Source organism: Phyllostomus discolor, chromosome 3 (assembly GCF_004126475.2).
Source record: "Phyllostomus discolor isolate MPI-MPIP mPhyDis1 chromosome 3, mPhyDis1.pri.v3, whole genome shotgun sequence".
Lineage (NCBI taxonomy): Eukaryota > Metazoa > Chordata > Mammalia > Chiroptera > Phyllostomidae > Phyllostomus > Phyllostomus discolor.
This window is the reverse complement of record NC_040905.2, coordinates 101,426,682-101,444,548: the sequence shown is the minus strand read 5'-3', so window position 1 is coordinate 101,444,548 and position 17,867 is coordinate 101,426,682. Positions and strand designations below refer to the sequence as shown.

The 17,867-nt window shown below is 45.5% G+C and overlaps 1 protein-coding gene across 2 annotated transcripts in view; it reads left to right on the top strand.

Annotated features, from left to right (window-relative positions):
* LOC114491352 (nodal modulator 1) overlaps positions 1-16,083 on the top strand; it is a 52,111-nt gene extending 36,028 nt beyond the window's left edge. For both annotated transcript variants that reach the window (XM_028505390.2, XM_036020887.1), the window contains 13 exons: positions 606-824; positions 926-1,008; positions 1,876-2,035; positions 2,163-2,289; positions 3,756-3,869; positions 4,769-4,896; positions 5,813-5,954; positions 8,499-8,582; positions 9,759-9,869; positions 12,109-12,210; positions 13,670-13,789; positions 14,945-15,037; positions 15,461-16,083. In XM_028505390.2, coding sequence (XP_028361191.1) covers positions 606-824; positions 926-1,008; positions 1,876-2,035; positions 2,163-2,289; positions 3,756-3,869; positions 4,769-4,896; positions 5,813-5,954; positions 8,499-8,582; positions 9,759-9,869; positions 12,109-12,210; positions 13,670-13,789; positions 14,945-15,037; positions 15,461-15,592 — 1,615 coding nt within the window. In that variant the 3' untranslated portion in view covers positions 15,593-16,083. The remainder of the gene's footprint in view (positions 1-605; positions 825-925; positions 1,009-1,875; positions 2,036-2,162; positions 2,290-3,755; positions 3,870-4,768; positions 4,897-5,812; positions 5,955-8,498; positions 8,583-9,758; positions 9,870-12,108; positions 12,211-13,669; positions 13,790-14,944; positions 15,038-15,460) is intronic.
* Positions 16,084-17,867: the final 1,784 nt, after the last annotated feature.

Genomic DNA, 17,867 nt, shown 5'->3' with positions numbered 1-17,867 from the left:
CTTATTTTATGAAATGTTAAAGGGACTTATCTAAGAAAAAGAAGATAAAAACGTGTAGTAAAAGGGCAGCAAATTCACAATTATTAACAACCACACCTAAAACAAAACTAAAACCAACTAAGCAAAGAACTAGAACAGGAACAGAACCACAGAAATGGAGATCACATGGAGGGTTAGCAACAGGGGAGTGGGAGGAGGAGATGGGGAAAAGGTACAGAGAATAAGTAGCATAGATTGTAGGTTGAAAATAGATAGGGGGAGGGTAAGAATAGTATGGGAAATGTAGAAGCTAAAGAACTTACGACACATGGACATGAACTAAAGGCGGGGAATGTGGGTGGGAGAGGGTGTGCAGGGTGGAGGGGAATGAAGAGGGGTAATGGGACAACTAATAGCATAATCAATAAAATGTATTTTAAAAAAAACTCAGTGTCTATTCTTCAAAAACTGTTAGATTATTCAGATCAGGTGAAGACTGTGCCATGTAGTGTGTTATCAGATGTTTGGTTTTGTTACTTATGGGTGACCACCTGCAGGTGTCAGATTTCCACCAACGACAGGGACAAGTGACCACGTCCTCTGGGCTGCTCCTTCCTTTCCTCCAGGTCTTCCATTGACAGTGAACCCGCCTTGGTCTTAGGCCCCCTGAAGTCTGTGCAGGAGCTGCGGAGGGAGCAGCAGTTGGCTGAGATTGAGAGCCGCAGGCAGGAGCGGGAGAAGAAGGGCAAAGAAGACGGTGGAGAAGGAAGGACCAAGCCCCCTGTTCAGGAAATGGTGGATGAGTTACAAGGCCCCTTCTCTTATGACTTCTCTTATTGGGCCCGGTACGTTCTCTTGGGCTTTTCCCTGCAGTGTTCTCCATTCTGATATTCTTCCTAAATGGAAGGACAGAACCAACCAAATTGAAGTATTTTTATTATTTCAGGTCTGGAGAGAAAATCACTGTCACACCCTCATCTAAAGAGCTGCTCTTTTATCCCCCCTCCATGGAAGCCACCGTCAGCGGAGGTAGACGCCCACTCACTGAGCCAGTGACACACCTTTGTAGTTGTTTCTCTGCCTGCATTTGAACATTTATTCTTTGTTGTTGTTCCAGTGAAGGTGTCTTTGTAAGGCACGTGGATGTTGCTGTTTGATGCGTGAATGAATGAAATGCATAAAAGCAACTTTTACTGTTAGGAAGGGGTGATCTTTTTGGAAAAGGACTTGGTTTTTCTTGACATTACCAGGTTGACACCAGAGGTCAGTGGAAAGCAAAGCCATCAGTTGCTGAAATGTGAGCATTAGTTGTCCTGTGTCTAAACCGTTCACGATGTTTATATTTTTTGGTAGGGGTGTGGGGAGGGGTCTTTTTAGGGCTGGATAGTTAGAAGTGCTTGCTTAAGGAGCATTTGCTTTTTGGCCGTTGTTTTTTTAGCATTATGGATTCATTAAATCCTGGGCATTCACGTGGTTTGTGTTTGGAAGTAGGTGCATTGAAGAGCCCGGCTTTCCAGCGAGTGGCAGCCTGTTTGGGGGGGCCGTTGGTTTTAGAACCTCTGAGGTCGAGCAGCATGTCCTCTGACCTGCTCCAAAGGCCTCTCTCCCCATTTGTGGCCTTGTGAGGCCCAAGAGAGAGGAGGAGTAAAAACTTAGCCTTTGTTAGGTTTACCTGCCAACGTTGTTGGCAGTTAAATGAGGCCTTTCCAGGATGAAGAGAGGCTTGGGCCACTTCTAGTCAGTCATTGAAGTTTCTGGAACATTAAACAACCTCATTTGGAGGTTAGCTCTAAATATCTCAGTTTTAGGGACTTCTTTATTGGGAAACCCCCAACCAGAAGGTCCCCTTTCTCTGCAGCTACGTTGTGTTCTTCTGTTTCCTTCTTCCCTTCTTAGAAAGCTGCCCGGGGAAGCTGATTGAGATCCATGGGAAAGCAGGCTTATTCCTAGAAGGCCAGATCCACCCAGAGTTGGAAGGAGTCGAGATTGTCATCAGTGAAAAGGGGGCAAGTTCACCCTTGATCACAGTCTTTACTGATGACAAAGGTGCCTATAGGTAAGTTTGTGATTAAGAAACATTTGCTTGGGACCAGTTGGGGAGCCCAGATCTCCTTGTGGTTAGGTGATGCCTCCTCCAGGAATGTGATGCAAAACCATCTCTGCATTTGCTGTCTTTTATTCAGTGTCGGGCCCCTGCACAGTGACCTGGAGTACACTGTGTCCTCACAGAAGGAGGGCTACGTTTTGACTGCGGTGGATGGAACCATAGGAGACTTTAAGGCTTATGCCTTGGCAGGCGTAAGCTTTGAGGTAACACTGTGTGCTTTTAAGAAGCAGTTTTACTGAGGTGTAATTGGCATACAGTATGCTGCACATAAAGTGTATAATTTGATATATTATCAACATGGTTTGAACATATGGACACACCCATGAAAACACCACCACAATCAAAATAGTGAATACATCTGTCACCCCTGACCCCAAAGTTTCCTTGTACCCTTCAGTAATAATCCATTGCCTCAGCAGATCTGATCTGCTTTCCGTCACTGTAGGTTAGTTTGCATTTTTCAGAGTTTTATAAATGGAATCATACAGGACATCCTCTTTGCCTGGCTTTTTTCACTCAGCGTAATTTGGAGATCTGTTACTTTAGCTTGTTTGCAAACTTTTTGCGAAGTGCTTCAAGCTTTTCTTCTCAACCGTTCTGGGCCGAAGGACCCAGCATGTTCCTCTCCTCGTGCTCACTGTCTTTCTCTCTTGCCTCCATCCTCTTTGGGAAGGAGCGTGCTGTGAGATGCACAGAGGGACCCCAGAGAGCCTGGGTGTGAATATTTTCAACATGGAGGATGAAGAGGAAGAGTGGCAGATTGCCTCACATAAAAAATGAGAATCCTAGATTGCAGGATACATTTGAAACCAGATTAAAAGGTGGTCAAACTGGGAAGGAATATTTACACCAAAAATAAGAGTCCCAGTTTCAAAGGAACTTCTAAAATTGGCAGGAAAAAAACCCAATAGAGATATGATGAACAAAGGATGTAAAGAGGCGATTCACAGAACTAACACAAATGCCTAATAAATTTAGAAGAAATGCAAAGGAAGTTACCTTTGAAACACTGGGTTTTGAGTTAGGTTTGCAATGGTTAAAACAATATCCATGTCTTGGAGAGTGTATTTTCCCGTGCATGCATAGCAGGAGGAGCTATGAATGGTTACAGCCACTTTGGAGTCCAATTTGGTGGTATCTTTCTGAATTTAAAATGCATATACCCAGCCATTCTGCTTGTAGGAAATGATTATTCAGGAAGAGAGAAAAAACTAAGTGCATGAAGATATTCATGTCCGGGGACCTTTAGATTGTCTCTCCTTTTCCACTGCAAAGATGGTTTACAAGCCTGTACATCAGAATGACATGCAGCTGTTAAGCAGTGAGGCAGATCTCCGTGGGCTGGTAGAAGAGGAACGTCAGGATACATGGTTGAGGGAAGAAAGCATGTGTATTGTGTAGCGTGTCGTTTTTGTCTCACCTCCTTTCCCACATGGTCCCCCAGTAAACCTGCCAGTCCGTCAACTGTGTGGGCAGCAAACAGTTCTGGAAGACTGCACACTGAACTGTTAGCATCAGTTACCCTTGGAGATGAAGAACAGACCTTTTGTTCCCCCAGCAAATAACAATAAAGGAAAAACAGCCCATAAAAATTACCTCTTGACAAGTAAAATGTGTCTTCATGGTTAACATGAATTCACCTTGCTGTGGTGTCCTTTCTCACCCCCAGATAAAAGCTGAAGATGACCAGCCCCTTCCTGGGGTCCTCTTATCCCTCAGTGGGGGCGTGTTTCGTTCCAACCTCTTGACTCAGGACAATGGCATTCTGACTTTCTCAAACCTGGTAAGATGCCCTATAACCTAGCGCCTGCATCCGTTCCCCATGAGGGAGCAGGGACACGGTGTGTGTAACTTACATATTGCTTGACAACGTGAGAACAGAACACCAGCGTGGAGTGTGTGAGGTTTCTCAGGGGACCAAATGTAATTAGAGTGTTGCTCTTACTAGAACTTAATGCGGCTGATTCATGTTCCCTTCTGCACACACTTCTTGTTTTCTGGTCACCCACTTGTCACGAAGACAATGTAATTAATGACCCTGGCCACAGCGGCTCCTGTCTTAGGAGGCCCTTTGTTTTACTACAGGATCCTGTTGTTTGTAATGCCGAGCCTTGTTCAGCATTTAGCTTGTGTTTCTTCTGCAAAGCACATTCGGCATGGTGTAAAGAAAGCACCAATTTTTCATTCCAGATGTAGTCTGAGCCCTCCCTCGGCTGATGGGGACTCAGGAAGTATATGTTAATTGGCCATCTTGTCAGTCCTGGGAATAAAGTGACTGTTACAGGGATGTCACAAGCAGGCAATGAGGTATATCTGAGAGGTTGCACACTGTGCGGTGATGCATACCAGGGTTCAAATCTTCCCCCTGCCCCTTACTTGCTGTGTTATCTCAGGCAGGTTACTTGAACTCTCTGATTCTCAGTTTCATCATCCCTAAAATTCAAATGATTGCTTCCTTACACAGTTATTGAAGGCATGTGATAATGACAGCTGCTATTGTTAGAATTATAATTGTTGTTACTGAAACAATTTATGGTAGAGTTAGTGGTGTCATTTCTGTTGGTCTAGGAAGTGCTGGAGTTCTCATGGCATAATTCTAGTCCATCATGTCTTTACTCGCCCCATTTTAAGCCTGACGTAGATGTGGTTGCAGAGGTTCAGTTTGTGTTTGTCTCTCGGCAGAGCCCTGGCCAGTATTACTTCAAGCCCATGATGAAGGAATTCCGGTTTGAGCCATCCTCCCAAATGATTGAGGTGCAGGAAGGGCAGAATTTAAAGATCACCATCACCGGGTACCGAACGGCCTACAGGTGAGCAGCTAATGCCCGCTTTCCTCTTGCCCAGACCTGGGCTGTGGAATCACCCTGATGCTTTTGTCATCTAGATGCTCATTTCAGCCTTTGTACGGATTTTGTTTGGGAGCCCAGTGGGATGAGATACAAGGTTCAGAGATTGTTCGCTGCTGCCCTTTCCTTCTGAAATCTCGAACCAGCAATTCACACAAAGTTCCCATTTTGAAACAGGTCTGAGAGAGCCTATATAGTTGCTTAAAATGTTTACTTTTTTAAAAAGTTGGAAACTTGAATTAAATTTTCAAAAGGAAGACGAGCGTTCACTTGAATAAAACTTCAAGATGTTAAAAAGAATACACAATATAAAATTTCCTCCTGTCCTTGTCTGTCAGCTACCCAAGTTTTCCAGTGTCTTAAATACTTCCAGAGATGGTCATGCTAGTGTGCATGTCCATGTGTGTATTTGTATATAAACACACACATGTTTATACACATTTACACACGCACTTGAGATGAACATTGATTAATCAGAAGGAGGGCATTCAGAAAAATGGGCCATTTTCAATAATGGAATAAAAGAAATGATTTAATGTTATTGAATGCTTCATTATTTAATATAAAGCTTAACGAAAATAAAGTGAAATGGAATAAAAATAAAACAGTCTTTTGAAATTGCAATTTTCTGGAGCATCCCTTAAAATGCATGAGAAGAGATACTGATGATACTGATACTGGCTTGAGCTTGCTGGTGGGAAGGCTGGATTGGCAAGTGACACAGCTAGTCTGAATTGGCTGGGTCCTTGGTGCACAGTTCTCCACTGAGCTGTTTTGCACAGTAATTTGTTGGTAAATGCAGGACACTTTACCTGAAATCCTTGTGTGCTTCAGAGAAGCACACGAATATCATGTTCTGTTTTTTCTCTTGTTACTCTAGTTGCTATGGCACGGTTTCTTCTTTGAATGGGGAACCAGAGCAGGGTGTTGCCGTGGAAGCAGTGGGACAGAACGACTGTAGTATTTATGGAGAGGACACCGTGACAGATGAAGAGGGGAAGTTCAGATTACGTGGCTTGCTGGTGAGACTTTGAACATGTTTTATTAGGGGTTTTTTTTCATATTGTCTTGTGGCCCCCCCCCGCCCGCCCCCCGCAGACTGCTAGAAGTGGGCTAGGCCAGAGGGCTGGGGGGTGTGGGTCAAGTTCTGGAACCCTCTCAATTTTTTCTTAACTGACACATCTTACCTTTCACCTGGCTGACGTATTGGGTTGGGGTTTTGTGGCAAAGTAGACCCACAGATTTGGTGTAACTTTTGCCTGGCATTGGGTGGTTACAGCTTAGGCTAGGGCTCTTCAAACCAAAGGCTTTTGAGGCCAAACGAGAGGTGGGAACAGTTGAAAGAGGCTGGGTGGATGGTAGGGGGTGGAGAGGACTGTGGGGACCTGGAGAGGGCGTGGCCCATGTCAAGATCTTGAGAAGCTCCCGCCCAGCCCCAGCTCATTATGGCCATGTGGGAGGACAGTCTGAGGCTAACCACGGTTTTGAATTTTTAGAAGAGTAGTCAGAAATTCAGATTTCCATGTGAAAACTCATCTTTAGATGTTCACAACTAGTTTAGCAAAAAACTCTTTGTGTGGGCCAGACAACCACCTTATTTGTCCTTTTGGCTGCTAAATGGCAACATTTGGTTTCGGATTTGTAGTGTTTTTTCGCAGTTTTTATTTGTGCATCCATTCATGTGCTCATTCAACAGACGGCGAATATATACTGTAGAAGTCCCAGAGAGAGTGTGGGCTGACAGCCAGTGGAGTGGGTTGCTTGGATTTGGGGTTGGGTCACAGCCTTTCAGACTGACAAACTGTATATTCTCAGGCGACCCCAGAAATAGTTATACAAATATCTAGGCGACAGGCGGATGTTTGCCCAAATCACATGAGCTGAGACGCACATCAGTTTGCCAGTTCATGAAGGTGCGTTGGGGCAATGCTGTTCCTTCCCAAAGACAAGAGTACTCATGTCCAATGTTCAGGGCACCCCACTGTCAGATATCGGGGGCCTGGAAGACAGGTCAGGAGCCAGGGGAAAGATACTGATCTTTTTTTTTCCCAAATAAATGTGTATGGAAAAAAGTAATTCAGAAGTTTACAGATAAAGGGTTCATTTATATTATTAAAACCTTGCTTTTAAGCTGAATTTATCTGATTTGCAGCCTTCCTAGAAATTCTCCTTTGAACTCATATGTCTCTTAATCAGAGTTGCTACTAACCCACACAGCAATGTAAAGAAACAAAAAACTTCATTTCATCAAGGTCATTCACTTCTATCTATTGGAAAATTATCCTCATGTGCTGGCTTTCTTAAGAACAAAATACTGCTTGCTAAAAAATTATTTGAGTAAATATATGAGGTCCATACAGAAGATATCCAGCCATGTAATATGAAAAACTGAGACATTTATTGAAGAAGGTGCAAGATATAAGAAACATTGTACATAGGACAATGATACCTCAGTCTTCTTCAGAGTAGGCACCTCGGGACCTCACACAGGCTCCCAATCACCATCAGCTGCCCATCGTATTTTTCTGAATCTCATTGACGGTCTAAAATCTCTTCTCTTTCAAAGATGATTTTAGTTTTGGGAAAAGCCAGAAGTCACAGGGCACCAAATGTGGACCTTAGGGAGGCTGAGTCACCTGGGTGATTTGATGTTTTACCAAAAACTCTGCAGGAGACATGATGCACGAGTGGGCGTGTTGTCATGATGAAGCTGCTGTTCACCAGTTGCCCATAGCTGTGGCCTTCTGAACCATCTGAGTAGTTTCTGCAGAGGAGTGTTCAAGCTTAATGCAAAATTTGATGCAGATTTGTTGCTCTGTGCACTGAGTCATTTTGAATGTGACGGCCACACAGTACACATGTTCCCTCAATGGTGCCCACTGCCCCCACTGACTAGTACAGTGAAGTCATCATTCACACATGCACATTCCAGTCCACTCTCCTCGGCTGCCAGGTTATGTTGATGTCACACAAACCATTCTTGTTATATTAACAATGGTGGGCTTTTCCTGGACAGACCTTGTATATGCATCATGTGTTCAGTATCAAAAAGTTGTCTTAGAATGGTGACTTTTTGGTAAACGTGATATATGCCTATAAATTTGAGCAATAGAGTGAAAAGTACAAAGAAGAAATTTTTAAAAAGGATAAACCCCAAATCGCATTTCCCAGAAATAATATTCATGGTAAGCATTTGGGAGTGTCATTCCAGATATCACTCGGTGCATAGATACAGTAGAGCAGAGGGGTGGACAGCAGGAAAGAAGAACTTTGTCAGACTAAGAGCATGTGTTCGCAATTTTGAAATAAGAGACCATATTTAATTTTCCTTGGGTAGAAGAAACTGAGTGGGGACTGAGAAATTGCAGAACGTCAGATAAATGTTTCTTCATCAGGGTGCTTTTTAAAGGAACTCTTTAGAAGGTTGACAGGCCGCAGACTGGGAACTGAAATGGGTGAGGCAGAACAGCTCTGTCCTGGTGAGGACCTGCAGTCAGAGTGGGCTCAGCTCAGGTTGCACGAGACAAGCCTCTTTCTAGAGAAGTGACGCCTGGGTTTGTCTGCAGCCAGGATGTGTGTACCACGTGCAGCTCAAGGCAGAAGGCAACGATCACATTGAACGGGCCCTCCCCCACCACCGGGTAATTACGGTAAGGCATGAAGTTCTTCAGCGGCACTGTGGTATGATTGCTTCCCTGATCAAAAATTCTTTAGTGCTCCTGTGGCTGTCTGCCTTTCATCTGTCGTGGGGGGAACTTCATATCCTAATTAAGGGCCCTCTTAGAATAGTGTCATCTTCCGAAGCAGCATCTTGTGGGGTTTTTAATGAACAGTGTGGCTGTCAGGCATCCAGAGAAGAAATTTGAACTGTTGTTTCCCCACTTCCCCTGCAAGCTCTGATCATTATTCTGCAAGTTAAGGATCTTAAGGCACAAGTAGCTTTTCCAATCAAGGGAGTGTAATAAAGAGAACACGGGCTTAATTGGTAGCAGGGCCACCCAGTTTCCTTACATTCGGGTGACCCTGTTTTTCCCATTTGGTGGGCAGAGTTTTTGATATTCCAGATAATGACTTAGCTAATTGACCCCTGAAGAGGCAACTCTCCAGGCCACAGGAAGCAGTGGGAATCACTTAAAGTGGAGCTTTTCTCCCACAAAATAACTCTCATCTGCTAGACTATTGGACACGAGGGACTGCCTTTTGGTATCTTTAGTAGGTGGCTTTAGGCATGGAGTTTGTGGGGGGTTAGAGAGGGAGGTGGTGGGCCACGTAGGACTTTTTAGCCTAGAAAGTGGATTTTTTGATGTCTTTATGGCATCTGGCATTTTAAATGGCTGCACCTTACAGTTGTGTGTCTCCGTGCCGTGGTGACTGAGGCCAGGATCACAAGCAGTCACGGGGACGGCAGTCTGGCAGACAGGAACGGGTGACAGATGGGTGCGTACACGCCCACCCACAGGGAGCAGCCTGTGGCTCGGCTCTTGCTGATTGCTGCCAGGCAAGAACATCTCCCTCTTTTTTCAAAAGAAACCAGAAAATGTGTTTTTTTTTGTATATGAAGTTTTGAAAAATGTTGGCAAGTAATTAACACTCAGGAAACAAATACTGCATTTGTCCAACAGAATGTGTCTGTGGGCCAGGTGTAGCCCATCCGCTTATTATCAGAGTGTGACCTTGGACTCCAGCTACTTATGTGGCAAACAGACTCTGCTCCCTTAGTACAGGGAATAAAGTTTGTTATGAAATAGCCCCTGGGACATCACACAGTTAGAGCAGAAGCTCTTTTTTCAGCTTTCTTAATACCAGCATTCCTTCTTTCTTTCTAGGTTGGCAATAACGACATTGATGACATAAACATCATAGTTTTCCGGCAGATTAATCAATTTGATTTAAGTGGAAATGTGATCACTTCCTCTGAGTACCTTTCTACTTTATGGGTAAGGCCAGCTTTTTAAGGTGAAAATACCATGTTATTTTCAGCTTTGAGATGAGTAAGAACAGGATGTTTGGGCATCCCTGGCGCTTGCTTTAGCATACTAAAGGTGGGGATGCTGAGTGCTGAGGTTGAGATTTAAGAAACTTTGATCCCAGCATGTATCTGGGAGAATGATTGCTGATTGCTGAGAGAAACGTGTTCTGCTTTCAAATAACCGTTTTGCTAGCAGTATGTATCTTCGGAAGTATTGTAGAAGAAGCCTAATGAACATCAATACGATCTAGAGCAGTGCTTTTCAACCATTGTGCCACAAGAATTTTTAAAACATGCCCTACCTGACTATTTAGTCAGGGGTACTCACCTCTTTTTCCTGAGATTGTCAAAAAAATTAAAACAGGCAACACAATAGCTGTCCAGTGTGAATGCCCCGTTTTGAACCATAAATATATAGAATTGCATCGTATTGGTCATGTTATATAATAAGGTTCCATCTGATTGGTTAATTCTTGGTACCAGAAATACTTACATACAAGTATAGGCACCTGGTTCTTTAAAAAGATAAGTTTGGAGCAAAAAAGTTAGGTTATTATTGTTATGATAAATCACTCAAAATAATACCTTATTGTTTCAGATTGGCAAAAATTATGTTTTGGTGTGCTGCAGAGTTTTAGTAGTTAGTTTATGTGTGCTTTGAGATGAAAAAGGTTGAAAATCATTGATCTGGAGTCTGGAACAAATACAATTTTAAGGTGGAGTGTTTTGTAACTGTTTAAATTCTGCCCAGGGTGTTGGTGGTGGGCAGCAGCCTAGAACTCAGACAGTCGGGGCGGTCTCCTGTCACGGGTGGTTACTTACCTTGCCGCTTTCGGCAGTCACTTCATTCCCATGGACCTTGGTTTTCTCCTCTGCAAAGCCAGGGTGTTGGACTCAGTGACCTCTGAAGGTCTCTGAGCTCTAACAAAATGTCATGTCTGTAATTAATGAAGAAATGTTTATACAGTGCCCTGTGATCCCTTGAAAGATGTAAATGAATTTCTTTGGGAGTGTTATTTTCAGAGGCACTTGTAATTCAATGTACAGTGAAGTATTAGACTTGGGTGAGAATGTGTATTTAGGTTTTAACTCGCCTCTTAACTGCCCCTCAGGCCCAGGGTTGCAGGCATGTTGCCAGGGAGTGAGGGCGGCCGGGGGGGAACCCATGCCCTGTCCCAGGGAAGCGAGGGCAGCAGATGGGAGATGCTGCTCTTCTGCTCTGCTCCCTTGGATTGATTCTGCGTTGGGGGTTCCAGCCCAGGGTTGACATCACTTCTCAATTTTCCAGAGAAGATGGAAGTTAGAGTTATTTGAAATCACTTGATTTTTAAGTATAGGGATGAATTCAAATATACTTAAAACACTGCACAAATCAGAAGAATATATATTTGGTCTTAGGTGTGACCTACAGGTAGGTCTCCAGTAATTCCTGTGACTTTTGTTTTAGGAAAACTCTACTTGACTTGTATGTTATTTAGAAAAGCATCAGTGTGGGCCCTGGGGAGGGGCAGCTCTGGCATTCCCCTGGGCAGGTGCAAGGAGGAGTCCCCACAGCCTTTAGCATTGGCCAGGACTGTGCCTCCCTCTTCTCATAGCCCATCCCATATGGTGTGACAAGCAGCAAACCTGGGCTGGAGAGAACCAGAGGCCGGAAACGAAGACTGCATCGCTGGAAGCAGCCCTGAGAACCAAATGCACAATGGGAAAGTGTTTCAGGTTTAATAGTACAGCAGTGGAGAGGCAGTGGCAGGGTGACAAGACCTCAGTGGTGTGGGTTGAATCTCAGACTCCACCATGTGTAAATTGTGTGACCTTAAGTGACCTTGAGTCTCTTTAGGGATGATAGTGATGAAGGATTAGTAGCCAGGATTGGTGACAATATGTGTAAGGTACCTGTTTTGTGCCTGGTGTGTTATAGATATGTTCGAAGCTATTCTCTTTAATATTATCATTAACTATCTTGAGTGTTAACATAAGTTGTCAGAATGTACTTTATGTCTTGCATTTCTTCACATGACATGTAGCTGGAGTCTTGGGTGATTGAGGGATGTATTATGTATGGCCTGATGGGAGAAGACGGTTTCTCTCTCAGATACTGTTCCAAGGATCCTTCCCCCCAGGAGATAAGCTGTCCTGAGGTAGTCTGAAATGAAAGGCTTATTGTGTTTGAGTTCAAGACCCCATCTTGCTTTGTTTCTGCTTTCTAGGTAAAGCTTTACAAAAGTGAAAACCTCGACAACCCAATTCAGACGGTTTCTCTTGGCCAGTCCCTCTTCTTCCACTTTCCGCCACTGCTCAGAGACGGCCAGGTAAGGGCCACAGCGCCATTCTCATCCTGTCTTTGTTTTAGTAAGTCCACTTTTTAGTTTAAGGAAGCACAGCTCTCTCGTTTTCTCTATAAGTACCACTCTTCAGAAATGGTTGAGTTGTCTTTTCTGAACCAAAGGAGATTGGGCCCTATGGTGATTATGTTTCTTAATTAGTGTTTTCCTGTTTACAAAAATAACCCATGTTCACAGCAGGAGAGTTTGGGGGAAAATCAGGCATAACTCACTCAGCCAGAAATAACCACTGTTGATAAGTATCCTTTTGGTCTTTTTTCAGTGTGCGTGCACATATGCATTTAAATATACTGACATATTTATTTTAATAATTCAAAGCTGGGCCTCTTGTACATCGTCTTATAATCTGTGCTTTTCAGTGAAGAACATGTCACAGATCTCTTCCCATCATAAATCATTTATAACATGGCTGTACAGGAGTTCATAGTATAGGAAATACTATAATTGGTTTGACCCAGGTGCTGATGTTGGACATCATTTATTGATCACAGAATGTTTATTATCAGTTCTAACTGGGCAGAGAAAACTGCTGTTGTTGGCACAGTAGGAGCAACCTTTGCGAAGAATTTGGTTCCTTTCTGGGGGACTTGGCCTGAGGGGGTGGCTAGTGAGCCCGTGTGTGCACTTTCCTCTCCTGGCTTCCTACTGCCTGCCACAGGGATGATACCCTAAGGTCTTTCTTGGCCTGAAAAGGCTGTAAAATAATGAAATCGGCTGAGATGGAGTTTTGGGGTTCCTCTTCCTTTCTCCAGATGCCCTCTGAAATAGATATTGTAGACAGCACAGCACTGTGGAAACAGCTTGAGCTCACCCTGGGCAAGTCACTCTTAAGGTCTCTGTGGCTTGCTCTCCCCATCTGTAAAATGGGGGTAATCATCCTGACCTTGTCAGTGTTTGAGAGCAGAGCAGGCATTGACCTGGCACAAGGGGCCTAGCACACAGGTCTGCACCCATCACTGGTACCTTTCCAGAGATGCTGTGTTCATAAAATGTGCCAGCTAATGAGCCACCCAAGTGTTGTCCCCGGAGAGTCAACCTCATTTTGGATTGCAGACAGTCTTCCTCAGTTTGATCATGTACCTCCATCACTAGGCTTGGTTCGTGAGAAATTCCTGTATTCCATAAAGCCACATCCTCAAAGGTCCACGATTGTTGTGGTTGAATATGCTCATAGAAAGTGCCGTAGTCTAAAAGCTTTCCGAGAAGGCACAGCCTCGGAGAGCCTGGAGACACGTGGCTGTCACTGGCGGGGTAGCCCCCCGAGGTTCCTGCTCTGAAGGCGGCCACCTTGGTTTTGGATGTATAAACTCAGGGATTTTGCTGAAAATGTCAAGTCCTTTGTATTGTGGCCATACGTTAGGTTTTAGTTTTCGTTTGCTCTGCTCAAACTGCCCTTTATAAAAAGGTAACTTTTATTTGTGCACAGAATTACGTTGTGCTTCTGGACTCCACGCTCCCCAGATCCCAGTATGACTACGTCTTGCCTCAAGTTTCTTTCACTGCAGTGGGCTACCACAAGCATATCACCTTGGTTTTTAATCCCACGGTAAGGGGGAGGGGGAGTCTTGTCACACCCCTGGGGCTAGTGGGAGAAGGAAAACTCACCCAGCCTCAGCCCTAGGTGTCAGGTAGAGGCAGGATGGCTGTTTAAAGGGAGCCTCGGCACTGGGCCCCCTTAGCATCCTGGATTTTATCGGTGTGCTCTGGATCTCCCCGGATGCTTGTCTACTTTTCCCAGCGCTGATGCCTGAGTTCCCTTTGAGAAGGAAACCGGCCACAAGGGTGTTGGAGTTGTTTAGGTCAGTGCTCAGGGATGACTGTGGGAAGAAGGTCACCACTACAGCACTGAGTCACGACTGGTGGCACTGTGGTCCTTCAGGAGGCTCAGGATACCTGACCCGCCCACACTTCCAGAGCCAGCTGCCACGTTCCAGGATGTACACAGAGGCCGAGAGGGCATGTAATGGACACCACCAAATTAGGTTGTGGAGAACTGCAGGACAACAGCGTGAAACCTGACTTAACATGACAAATTGCAAGAGGGAAAAAAACCAAGTTACGGAAGAGATACCTGTAGATTAAAAGAAATTATTCAGCTTATCAGTCATTTGCCAGTGTAGACCTTATTGGACCTTGTATCAAATGACTGTGAAAAAAAAACAGACATGTGGCCAGTGTTCTGATTGGCCCAGATGAAAGTTGAGAGTTCTGTTGGAAGAAAGGGCGAATGCGCCCTGGGAAACAAGCAGCAGCTGCTTCATCTCCTCACTAGGGGTCATCCCTGGGAGTGGCTTGTGCATCACTGTGTCTGAGCCTGGAACATTGGGTTCTGCATACTTCCTTGTAGGAAAAAGCCTGGGGGTAGCTGGGACTCAGCAACACCAGACCCGTTTACTTCTCAACTGCAGGGACGCCCTGCTCTCCACAGCACTGGGTTTCGTCAGTGTAGACAGTGGAAGTTAGGGGTGAGGAGTACGTTGTGATGGACTGTTTGTTCCTGAGTTTCAGGGAGCAAGTAATGAGTTTGGATAGTGGAGGGTGTGTCTGAAAACTGATCCAAGTTGCCTCAGTTTCTTAATGTGGACAGTCTGGATCGTGTGGGATACCCGGGTGTCCGGGGGTAGCTGATTCAGGAGGCTGCTGCATCACGGCCACGTCAGAGTGGAAGGCAGGGAAGGGACGGTGGTCTTTGTGTTTACAGAGGAAACTGCCTGAGCAAGACATCGCGCAAGGTTCCTACATCGCCCTGCCTCTGACGTTGCTCGTCCTGTTGGCTGGCTACAACCATGATAAGGTAGGAAACCCAGAGACCTCAGGAGAAAGCAGGTGTGTCAGCGAGTGAGGGCCCTCACAGCTGTGAGGTGACAAAGAAGAACGTTTAGTGTTCCAGAAACTACACGTTAGGGTTGGAAGGGAATGTAAAGGCCTCAAATCCAACCCCAAGGCCTCCTTTCAAGGCCATGAACATCCATAATATCTCTCCTAATCCTTAAACCTGGAACACTGTGGGCATGTGTTGCTCAGAGAGCCAGTCGTCTCTGCTGACCCTCTCCAGTGCAGAGGCCTGCCTCGTTCTGAACCTGGCCCCCCTCCACCCCCGGATCTTCTTCGGGTGGTGACGGTGCCCGAAAACGGAGCTGCGCTGATAGTCAGGCCCCCGTGTGCACCTGGACAGAAGTCCCCTGGCCTCCCTCTCACACTCTCCCTCTCTTTTTAGCTCATTCCCTTGCTGTTGCAGTTGACAAGTCGGCTGCAGGGCGTGCGGGCTCTTGGCCAGACAGCCTCTGACAGTAGTGGCCCAGAAGATGCCAAGAGACAAGCCAAGAAACAGAAGACAAGGCGGACGTGAGGAGGAGGGGCAGAGAAGTCGCACTCGGGGCAGGCTGCAGCCAAGGGGCAGCGCTGCCGCTGGCATGAGAACGCGCGTGAGACTCCCTCCAGACCGTGCTCTATGTCCGTGCGCTCTGTCGGCTCAGCCGCCTGTCCCCGTCCTCGCCCTGGTCTGGCCCGCAGTGCAATGCAATGAACGGACCCTCCCCGTCACTCTGCTGAGCACAATTTATTTTCTGAGTTGAAGATAATTTATTATTATTATTTTTGTCAAAGAGGTATTTAAGCTGTGCTGGTGGTGTGAGAATGTAATTGTTCATCTTCAGCATTCATTTGCAAGAAACACAGTTTTAGCCCCTCACAAAGGACCTGTTGGAGTTACCTTTTCCTTTCATGTGTCTTTGTATCCAAGATCCCTGCTGGAAAAAAAAAACACAAAACGTGTGTCTACTACGAGGAGGGTGTGTTAGGAGGTAAAATCAATAAAATTGTCCGTTCATTTGTGTTGTAGCTCATCTCAGATATATTGCTTGGACGACATTGGCATAATGCCAGGGCCACAAATTAAGATGCCTAGAGGGGCCTACAGGCCCTCAGTGAAGGGCGGGGGCGAGAAAACCCTCAGCAAAGGCAAGGTGATACACGGCAGCTGTCTTGGCTGCTGTGGTGGGAAAACGGGAGGGTGGGCTTGTGCAAGTGAAGTGCACCCACCCTGTTTGAAGGAGCCTGTTTCTCCAGCTTCACCGGGGCTCTGCAGGAATGTGTGGTTGTGTTTCTAGAGAAGCCAGAATGAGCATTTTATGTGAATTCCTCCAAGTTTTAAATGTTAGCAGCAAATTAAATTTTTACGAAGAGCACGTACTTTTGGCCAAGCAAAATGCATGTGAAGGGCGGGTGAGGCCTGACGGCTGCCTTTTGCACAAGGGAGCCACAGGAATTCCTGGCAGTCGGACAACATTTACTCAGTTCTTACAGGACTCGAATTCATTAAGTTATATTGAAGGAGGGGACACAGCCTTTGAACATTTATCTAGTACCACATATGACAGGCACTGGGGATATAAAGAGCAGATGACAGTATAAATGGAGTTGGCAGAGCTGGAGGTCAAGTCCATTTACTTCCTTACAGCCCCAGTGCCTGGCATGTAGTGAGCATTCTAACAAGCGAGTGAGCGAATGAATGTGTGGGTGAATGGATGGGTGGGGAGATGGTGCCTGCTTTCAGAGAGAGCATGACGCATGGTTGGGTGGAAGACCAGCGAGGAAGTGGACAAGGGCAGTGCAGGAAGCTGAGGGCCTCTTGGTGGAAGAAGCCCAAGTGGCTGTGGGAGCCCTGAGCAGAGAGGTCTGATCCCCCTGACGTCTAGGGAAGCTTCCTGGGCGGGACGTTTGAGCCAAGTCTGGAAGGACGCAGGATGGAGAGAGGGTGCTCAGGGCGGGAAGTCCTGTTGGGTGTAACTACTCGTGCAGAAGGTCCGCTTGAGGACCTCCTGGCTCTTGGCCACCTGAAGAGTTGGCTGTGCATCCAACCGGTGGCTCGGGCTGTTTGCCACTTCACTGGCTTGCTTTTTGACCCTGGAGGGAAGTAAACTCTTGGAGATGGGGGACCGATGAGGTACATAATCCATTTCTTGGAGTGTTTTCTTACTGTTATTCCAAGTGGACACCCTGTAACATCCCTTTTAAATGTTAATGGGGCTTTTTATTGACACGGTGTAAAGGTTAAGAGCTTGTAAAAGATACAACTAAATGTCAATATATTCCATTCACTTCCTGAGGCTGCCATTGAGTGGCAGTCTTTCCCCATGGCTGCCTACAGGTCACTGTTGGTGTAGGTGGGACGTCAAAGGGCTCTCTGCTCCTGGAGAAAAGCGGATGTGTTCCTCAGTCCGTTTGGAAGTTGTCTGTGATTTTCTTCATTTTTCTGGCAGTCACGGAACAGAGCCCTGATCCCCCTGTGAGGTGCAGGTGCTAATGTTGTTACAGGGTTTTGAATGGGGCAAAAGTTCCATGAGACAAATTTTTTCCTGCTGGTGAATTTTTTAAAATGTCCAAAAATAGTAAGCTCTTGAAGAACTCTATTGCTTGCACATTTTTGCTTATTAAAATGGCCATAAAACCTCAGTGAAGACACTTTAAAGACCTTTAAGAAAGTGTCATTCTAAGATGCTGCCTTTATCTCAGTATTCTTCTTTGGGTTTTATTTTTCTTTTTATCCTTACCCGAGGACATTTTTCACTGCTTTGAGGGAGAGAGAGAAACATTGATGTGTGAGAGAAACATCAATTGGTTGC